A 9,847-nucleotide genomic window follows, 5' to 3' on the forward strand; every position below is an offset into this window, starting at 1 on the left:
TTATTTAACAGAGGTGACTTATAAACTCAGGACAACTGCCCTCATTATTTTTGTCCTCTCCTGACAAAAACTAAATCAAAGGAACTAACAGCCACAGATGAGACAAGGAACTAAATGGCCTGATGGTCACCAAGGAAACACCAAGAAAGACATGGATATTAAACCAATGGCTCTCAAGTTCGAGCATGCATCAGAGTCATCTGTAGTGCTTTTTAAGACAGTGCTGGACCCCATGACTAGAGTTTTAAATGGGTAGGTAGAAGAAGGGTATGAAAAATTTGCATTTCTAATAAGTTCCCAGGTAATGCTGATGTTGCTGGCCCAGAGACGACGTTTATCTCTGGTAAGTTTAACAGAGACTACAGGAGAAAAATGTGAAGTAGAAACCAGTAAATCTTAGGAGGCTCAGAGCTTACAAAGCACTTTTGTGTCTATTTTCTCCTTTAACTTAAACCTTTTAATAGCCTATTCACTACTACACCATCCTTATTTTAAAAAAAGAAAATGAGGCTCAGAGTTCAAGCAACTTGCTCAAGATCAAAGCAGAGCCTGTATTGTAAATCAAAGATAAGGAAAGAAATGTAAAATACCCACGGGACATAGGAGTTCAGGGAGGAAGACTCCCAAGAAGCCTCATGGGCCTTCCCAATACATACATGCTTGGCCTGCTCTGCAATCTCAGCATGGCTCTTCTCCCACTTTGGGCCCTTGTTAGCCAGGTCAGCAGCCTGGGGTAAGCTGAGCCCCTCCAGGGGCACTGTGGCACCATCTGGAGGCCCTGGAGGTCCATCCAAAGAGGAATCTTGAGCTATATGCTGGGGGGAGATGCCACCTGCCCCACTAGAGGCTGGGGAACTGGATGAGGCAGGGGACACAGGATTGCTGCCTGTCATGCCGTCCGACACCATCTAGAAAAGGGAGAAATGATAGATAAGATGAATGCTTAGTGGCACTCTACCATGGCTTTTAAGTACATTACTTCATTCTATCTCCACAAGAAAAAGCTCTGGAGTAAGGTATCAACCTCATTTTTATAAACACAACATTTGGGATAAAGTTTTAATAAGGTACTCAAGACGGCAAAGCCAAGTTTCCAGTCAACACTTGGCATGCAAGAGGAATTAGAGCCTGACATTTACACAATTCCCGAATTCAAGACTACTACTATAGCACATGACCTCAAATTTTAATGATCTTTTCAGAACCTCAATGATTTCACTCACATCAACAACTCCCTATTTTCCCCTCCTTTTCACAGCAAGTATGGCAGATTCACCCATGCGAATAAATCTGAGCTACCACCAAATTCAAAAAGCATCAGAAGGGCTTCCCTGGTAGCGCAGTGGTTGAGAGTCCGCCTGCCGATGCAGGGGACACAGGTTCGTGCCCCGGTCCGGGAAGATCCCACATGCCACGGAGGGGCTGGGCCCGTGAGCTATGCACTGAGCCTGCGCGTCCGGAGCCTGTGCTCCACAATGGGAGAGGCCACAACAGTGAGAGGCCCGCGTACCGCAAAAAAAAAAAAAAAGCATCAAAAAGTCCCAGATTACCTAAACCTCTTTATGTTCATCACCAGTCTTGGTAGTTTCCTTTACTGGAGAGGCAGGAGGGGAAAGGGAGGATTAGTCACTGTTCTCAAATACCACCTATTACAAGGTACCGCATAAGCAATAATAAGTAGAGAACAAAGCCCTACTTAAATGTGGATAGTGAGGGAACTCATGAAATTCACTCTGGCACACAAGCCTCACAATGTGCCACTCAAATTCCTACCTCAACTAAAGGAAGAAAGACATTATGTCGCATAATTTCCCAGCTGCTCAGGAAAATAATATCAAACCCATAACCATCAAAAGCCTACTGTACGGGAAACCTAGGTCTGTCCAGTTTTTTAAAAGTCATGATTTTCTTCTCCTACCTCCAGCACTCCCTCAGTATGAGAAAAGAATGAATACTACACACCATCCATAAGGCTTACCTCATTCCAGTTCCAAAAGAAACCAAGCTATTCTCAAAGTACACAGTCTTAAAAGCATTTTGTCACAAACCCCATTTCCAACCTGACTTAATTCAATTTTTTTCAGGTAACGAGGAATTTCCATGCTCTTAGAGATCAACATTACACTAATGTCAAGTAGAATATGAGTATCCAACAGGCTTGACAGCCCACCTGAGCATCAAAGATTCTCCAAACTCAGCTACCCAGGTAGCTAGGATCATGCAAACACGGCTAAGACCTGCCACATTTCTTCTGCCTCAAAGCCAGCAGCCCACAAAGCAGAAGCAGAGAAGGAACCCTCCCCACTTTCAAACCTGTGTTTGCAAGATTGGGAGCTGAGGGTGAGCAGGGGAGGGGCTGCTCTGCATGGTCCCACTCCCAGGCTCCTCTTTGGATGCCTGAAGAACGACTGGGTCGTTGTCACCACTGCTGCTGGCCGAGGGGCTGGCGTCCGGCTGCAGGGCATGCTGGGAGCTGGCCTCATTCTGGGCCACCGGCCACCGGGACCCGCCTTCCAGGGCCCGGGGCCCACTAGGGCGTCCCAGCCTCCACTCAGGTTCACCGGCCTCTGGAGCACCTAAAATAGGTAGAAAAGAGTGGAAATAGGATTTAGAAAGATTAAAGAATCTTCTTAAAAAACAGGGATAACACTAACAAAGATAACTGAACACAGTGATTATAGCTTACATTTCTTGAGCATCTACTATGTGTCAAATACTTTACTGAGTACTTACTTGATGTGTTCTATAATCCCCACATCTACCTTATAAACCAGATACTTTTCACACTATGATAAATGCTTATTTAGTTCCTTCTACATACCAAAAACACAGCTATGCAGAAAAGACCGCTGACATAAATGTAGTTTACATTCTAATATTTCCTCTGTTTTATAAGTTAGGAAGTCAGAATACAAAGAGACCAAAAGAGTTACATAAGGTCACAGTAAGGAAGTAGGAGGAGGAGGACAAACCTAGACAGTCTGATGCCAAACCAAGAGAACGTGCTACTCTCCTTGGTAGAGTCAGGGTGATCAGATCTTTCTCTCTCCATAGTCCCAGATCTGTTATCGCACCACAATCATTATCTCAAACATCTTTCCCATTAGCATCAGCACATGAAATGGTATTTGAGCCCTCACCTGTGTGAGCTGAGACCACACCCCCTGTGAAAGTCTGTACTTCCACGGTGCCGCCGTACTGAGGGGAATCACGCCTGAAACAAACAGGGAGGAAAACAGCAGTGAGGAACTAATCCACATTTACCAACACCCATCAAAGCCTTCTTTACACCAACTTTTGAGGCTTTTAAATACACCCAAATCAGTTCAAAGGCGGCAGAGAATAACGGTAGTAAAAAAAAAAAAATCACATTTCAGAAAAATAAAAACAAACCATGTTTTGTGAAAACAGAATTCCCTAGTAACATGAGATTCTGGCTGCGGAGGAGAAGCAGGGAAGTGAAGCCCCGCAAACAAGTTTAAAAAGCTTAAGGGTAAAAGGCTCCAACTTCTGAATGGAGGACAAATTAACAAAGCCAAAAAAGCTGTCACGTCCAGAAGCTCAAAAGGTGCTGGCTGCCTGGCAGCCGGCTCTCCTTTCCAGTGAGCGCTAAACATAGGAGGATCCACCCTTCCTCAGGGCAGGCCCTGCGACTCCTATACCTGCGCCATATGACACTTCCCCAAACACCAGAACTAGAGCAGGAGACCTTAGAGGAGCAGAGGTAAGGAAGCCCGAACAGCAAAGAACCATTCCCCGGAAATAGGCAGGGTAAACCCACACAAGGCCCGGAAGTGTTTCCCCAGTGTTTAAGGAAATTCTTTAACCACGGTGCAGCCTTCGATTCACTCCACCTTCCACAACAGAGTCACTGGAATCGAGCTAACCAGAATCCAAGAAGCTTGAACTCTCGACCCCCGGCTTCATTACCGTCTCCCAACCGGCCCCACAGTCTGACCCACCGTGACCCCTGACCTCTGCCCCAACTTGCCACTAGCCCTAAGATAGCCCCGCCCCCTCCTAGACTCCCACCCCACCCAACGTGCGCGACTGGGGGAGGGGCCCGCGCGTGCGCGCCTGGAGGCGGAGAGAGCCGGCTGCGCGCACCGCCCGGGGGCTCCCGCCAGAACCCAAACCCACGCACCCAAGGGTCGCAGGACTAGGAAGCCTCTCATCCCTGCCCATCAGGGAGCCCCCACCACCAGACCGCGAAAGGCTGAGATAAGGGAGGGCTTGTGCCGCCAGGTCCTGGCTCCTGACTGGATATGGTGGGCGCGGGCCCCGACTACTCGTCCCACGCCCCCCTTCCTCTTCCCGCGCGCCCCTTAGGGGGGACTGGGGTTGGTGGGCGGGCAGGAGCGCACCTGGGTCCGTCCTCTCAGGGCTCGCTCGCTCGTTCAGGCACGCGTGCGCAGACGGGCGGGAGGAGAGAGAAGACGCGCCCGGGCCCAGAGCCGGCCGGCCTGGCCCCCCTCAGCCTGTCGCTATGGGCGCGCGCCGACAGCCTCGCGCACCGGCCCCGGGGCCCCGGCCGAAGGTGCGCGCGCAGCACCCCGGGAAGGTGGGAGGGGAGGCGGTGGCGGAAAGATGCGCGCGCAGCCACCCGTAAGGGGAGGGGGAGCTTTGGGGCGTCCGCCATCTTGTCTCCCTCTCCTTACCTGCGTCCTCGGGGGCGTGCGCACCACCCCCCCTCCCGCCGAGGAGGGGGGAGGGCCCCCTCTTGGCCGCCGCCTTCGCGGCCTTTAAATTCCCCTGGGGCCCGCGGTTACTGCCACCGCCTTGCTTCCACTGCTTCCTCTCGCGGCACAGAGATGCGGGCGGTGGGTGGGAAAAATGGGAGACGCTACTCGCAGCGAACCGCCACCGCCGCTTCCGAGGCCTCACCAAAATGGCCGCCGCCGTCTCGGCCGCCACCACCAACACCACCGCCACCACCACAGCTCACTATCGCTACCGCCGGCGCGGCCCGTCCTCTCGCGAGAGACAGTAACTGGAGGTTCGGGGAGCGGAGAGGTTCGCGTGCTAGCGTAGGGCGCTGTCCGAAGCGCAAGGCAGCCTGGGAGATGTAGTCCGCCCGTAGGCTCGCCGCTTGCTCCGCGGCGGAAAGCTTTTACCCTCCACCACGGAACCTGCCGCTGGGGCTGCTTTGCGGCTGCCAACTCGGATCGATCCACCCCACTTTTTTTTTTTAATAGATCACCCAGAAAGCTGAAGCGATTTCTCAGGTACTTTCAGCAAATTAGTAGTGGAACCTGGGCCTCTGGATTCCCACGACAGTCCACTTATGTAGAGCTGCTTCGTTTTACGCAAGGGTGGTATTCCCAGTAACTCCTAAGCACTTATGCCATCTGTTAGCCAACTTTTTAGGTTAAGAACCCCTTTGAGAATATGATACCCTCACCCCGGAATCGAATAATAATAATAACAGATACCTTCTACTGAGGCCACTTTGTGCACTGATTATCTCTTTTAATCCCAGCAGTGCTCCATTTTACAAATGATTTGAGGCTCATAGATTAACTAGTGACAGAGTCCAGAACGAAGATTCATAACCAAGCAGTCTAAGTCACAAGGATACAAACACTTACAAAATTTACCACCTAAAGCCCACCCTAGGAGCCAGGTACAGAATCCCAGATAAAGCTCTCATTCAGCTCCTCTTCATCCACTCGGTTGAGCTCCTCCCCATTCTACTGAAAGAGTTGATTCTCTCTCTGTGTCGTTGATTTGAAGTACTGTTTTTGTTACAGCAAAGACCAGGAGTTGAAAACTCAAAAACCTAGGAGGACCAGGAAGGTAGTGTAAATAAAGCAAAGAGGGGCAAAATACATCAGATTCAGCCACAGGCTGTCAGTTTGCTACCTCTGTCCTATGCTGGAGCCGCAGGGCACACAGAAGCATCCAGGATGGATTGTTTGATTGAAAAAGTGAGTAAGTGCCCATCCATTTAGGCCCAGTTCAAAATCTTTCTTTCCAGGCCAAGCTTACATATTTCTGAGACTCCATAGAACCACACTGAACTCCCAAGAGATCTCACATTTCTTGGCCTTCCCGTATACTTTTTTATCCTTTTTCAATATTTTTCCTTCAGAATTTAGCTCAAGGGCCACAACCCCCAGATGATCTCTCTTGACTACCCTTAGGCTGGTTTAATACCCCTTCTGGCTCCCATAGCCTCCTGGGCTTCATAAAGAACTGATTGCATTGTATCTGGATTCATGGTCTGTCCACCCCACGCCCAAAACTGTTGTTAACCCCTTGAGGGTAAAGACATGGTTTATACCTGACAATTCACTATGCCAGTCTCAGAAAGATTATTCAGGAAATTTACTAGTATTATCACACCTTATGAAACACAGAAATAACTGGTATTGGATATGTGAGCTCAAACTCAAGTCTAAAGTCTGTCTTCCATTTTCGTTGACTATAATCCAGCCACCATCATCTTTTGGCTTGGATTACTCCTGACTGGGCTTCCCACTTCCACTTCTGTTTCCCTTTACTCCGTTCTCCACACGGCAACCAGAGTGACGTTTTCATATAAATCAGATCATGATGCTCTCACACTTAAGATCATCTTAGTTCTCTTAAATGAAAATTATGTATCATGGTTTAAAATTCCCATAGGACAGACCTTATGTTGAGCTGAAGAAGCCAGACACGAGAGTAAAAGCATATGATTCCAATTATATAAAGTTCAAGAGCAGACAAAGCTAATTGATGGTGATAAAAATCAGAACAATAACCATTGGGAGAGAAAGGTTTTAACTGGAAAGATGCACAAGAGGGATACTAGAAATGTATCAGAGGTTGGTAAACTATGGCCCAAAGGGCAAGTCCTGCCCACCACCTGTTTTTGTACAGCTGGCAAGCTAAGAATGGTTTTTACATTTTCAAATGGTTGAGGAAAAAATCAAAAGAAGAAAAAATATTTTGTGATATGTTAAAATTACAAGTAATTCAAATTTCAGTGTCTGCAACTAAAGGTTTATGGGAATCTGACCATGCCTCTTCATTACATAGCAACTATGGCTGCTTTCCTGCTATAGTAGCAGAGCTGAGTAGTTGCAGCAGAGACCATAGCCCACAAAGCCTAAACTATTTTCTATCTGGCATCTTACAAAAAAAAGTTTGCTGACTCCTGTTCTATATCTTGATCTGGATGAGGTCACATCCATGGGTGTATACAGATATAAACATTCACTGAAATGTGCACGTAAAATTTGTACACTTTATCTCACAACGTGTATTTTATACTTAATTTTTTTCAATAAAATAACCCTACAGGATATGATCCCTATTTTTTTTAACCTCATTTACCTCTTGTTCACTATACTACAGCCACCATGCCCTTCTCCAAACCATCCATCCAATTCACTTCTGCTTCCAGAGTCTTCATCTCCATTGTTCCCTCCGTCTAAAAATTTTTCTTGGAATTCCCTGGCGGTCCAGTGGTTAAAACTCAACGCTTTCGCTGTGTGGTCCTGGGTTCAGTCCCTGGTCGGGGAACTCAGATCCCCAAAAATAATAATAATAAAAATAAAAATTTTTCTCATGGCCAACTCTCCCTTTTCATGAAGGTCTTAGTTCAAATGTTGCCTCCTCAGAGAAGTTCCCTGACATTAAATAACCCTTTCACTGCCTGTCACTCTTTATCACATGCCTTTTTCACAACCCTTACTTGAAGTTATTAATTTATTTGTATGTTTGTTTATTGTCTGCCCCCTTCCCACTAAAAGATAAACTCCTTGAGAGCAGGTACATTGTCACAGCGTTCACAGTATCTCTAGATAATTAATATATGAAAAACATTTCAAACAACCCTGTGAAGAAGAGATTGTTCATTAGACAAATGAAATTTTGGTTGAATGAAAAGTGACTAATGAAGACTCAATATTGTCAAGATGTCAGTTCTTCCCAACTTGATCTATAGATTCAATGCAATCCAATCAAAATCCCAGCAAGCTACTTTGTGGATATCAACAAGCTGATTCTAAAGTTTGTATGGAGAGGCAAAAGATCAGAATAGCCAAAACAGTATTGAAGGAGAACCAAGTTGCAAGACTGACACTACCAGACTTCAAGCCTTACTATAAAGCTGCAGTAATCAAGACAGTGTGATATTGGCAAAAGAATAGACAGATCAATGGAACAGAATAGAGAGCCCAGAAATAGACCCACATAAATATAGTCTGATCTTTGACAAAGGAACAAAGGCAATACAATAGAACAAAGGTAGTCTTTTCAACAAATGGCGCTGGAACGACTGGACATCCACATGCAAAAATTTAATCTAGACACAGATCTTATACCCTTCACAAAAATTAACTCAATGGATCACACACTTAAATGTAAAGCATAAAACTATAAAATTCCTACAAGATAACACAGGAGAAAATCTAGATGACCTTGCCTGTGGCAATGATGATTTTTTTTTTTTTTTTTTTTGCTGCGTTGGGTCTTCGTTTCTGTACACACGCTTTCTCTAATTGTGGTGAGTGGGGGCTACTCTTCGTTGCGGTGCTCGGGCTTTTTTAAATTTTTTTATTTATTTATTTTTGACTGTGTTGGGTCTTCGTTGCTGTGTGCAGGCTTTCTCTAGTTGCAGTGAACAGGGGCTCCTCTTCGTTGTGGTTCGCGGGCTTCTTGCGGTGGCTTCTCTTGTTGCAGCGCACTGGCTCCAGGTGCGTGGGCTTCAGTAGTTGTGGCACGTGGTCTCAGTAGGTGTGGTTTGCAGGCTTCTAGAGCGCAGGCTCAGTAGTTGTGGCGCACGGGCTTAGTTGCTCTACGGCATGTGGGATCTTCCCGGACCAGGGCTTGAACTGTGTGTCCCCTGCTTTGGCAGGCGGGTTCTTAACCACTGTGCCACCAGGGAAGTCCAATGATGACTTTTTAGATGCAACAACAAAGGTAAGATTCATGAAAGAAATAATTGATAAACCGGATTTCACTGAAATGAAAAACTGCTCTGTGAAAGACAATGTCAAGGGAATGAGAAGATAAGCCACAGACAGAGGGAAAATATTTGCAAAAGACCCATCTGATAGAGGACAGTTATCCAAAATATACAAAGAACTCTTAAAACTGAAAAATAAGAAAACAACCCGATTAAAACAAAAATGGGTCAAAGACCTTAACAGACACCTCACCAAAAAAGATACACAGACAGCAAATAAGCATATGAAAAGATGCTCCACATCATATGTCATCAGGGAAATGCAAATTGAAACAAAAATGACATACCACTACACATCTATTAGAATGCTCCAAATCCAGAACACTGACAACATCAAATGCTGATGAGAATGTGGAGCAGTGGGAACTCTCATGCATTGCTGGTGGGAATGCAAAATGGTACAGCCACTGTGGAAGACAATTTGGTGGTTTTTTACAAAAGTAAATGTACTCTTACCATACAAACCGGTAATCACTCCTTTTAATCACCCAAAGGAGTTGAAAATTTATGTCCACACAAAACCTGCACCTGGATGTCTACAGCAGTTTTATGTAGAACTGCCAGAACTTAGAAGCAACCAAAATGTCCTTCAATGGGTGAATGGTTAAATAAGCTGTGGTACATTCAGACAATGGGCTATTATTCAACGCTAAAAAGAAGTGAGCTATCAAGCTATGAAAAGACATGGTGGAATCTTAAACACATTACTAACTGAAAAAAATAAATCTGAAAAGACTGCATACTGGGACATCCCTGGTGGTGCAGTGGTTAAGAATCTGCCTGCCAGTTCAGGGGACATGAGTTCGAGCCCTGGTCGGGGAAGATCCCACATGCCCGCGCGCCACAGCTACTGAGCCTGCGCAACACAACTACTGGAGTGCATGCACCTAG

At 46.3% G+C, this 9,847-nt stretch overlaps 1 protein-coding gene across 3 annotated transcripts in view; it reads right to left on the reverse strand.

Annotated features, from left to right (window-relative positions):
- Nucleotides 1–4,958, reverse strand: part of SRCAP (Snf2 related CREBBP activator protein) — a 32,207-nt gene extending 27,249 nt beyond the window's left edge. Inside the window, exons 1-4 of one of the 3 annotated variants that reach the window (XM_082643580.1) lie at nucleotides 4,885–4,958; nucleotides 3,141–3,214; nucleotides 2,314–2,576; nucleotides 657–908 (exon numbers count right to left, since the gene is read on the reverse strand). In XM_082643580.1, the coding sequence (XP_082499706.1) occupies nucleotides 657–908; nucleotides 2,314–2,367 (306 nt within the window). In that variant the 5' untranslated portion in view covers nucleotides 2,368–2,576; nucleotides 3,141–3,214; nucleotides 4,885–4,958. Of the gene's footprint in view, nucleotides 1–656; nucleotides 909–2,313; nucleotides 2,577–3,140; nucleotides 3,215–4,658; nucleotides 4,760–4,884 lie in introns of those variants that run through there. The other 2 variants (XM_082643579.1, XM_082643581.1) reach the window with 2 other exon arrangements.
- Between the last annotated feature and the right edge of the window lie 4,889 nt (nucleotides 4,959–9,847).

Source organism: Mesoplodon mirus (genome assembly GCF_964341445.2).
Source record: "Mesoplodon mirus genome assembly, chromosome: 15".
Taxonomy (NCBI): Eukaryota; Metazoa; Chordata; class Mammalia; order Artiodactyla; family Ziphiidae; genus Mesoplodon; species Mesoplodon mirus.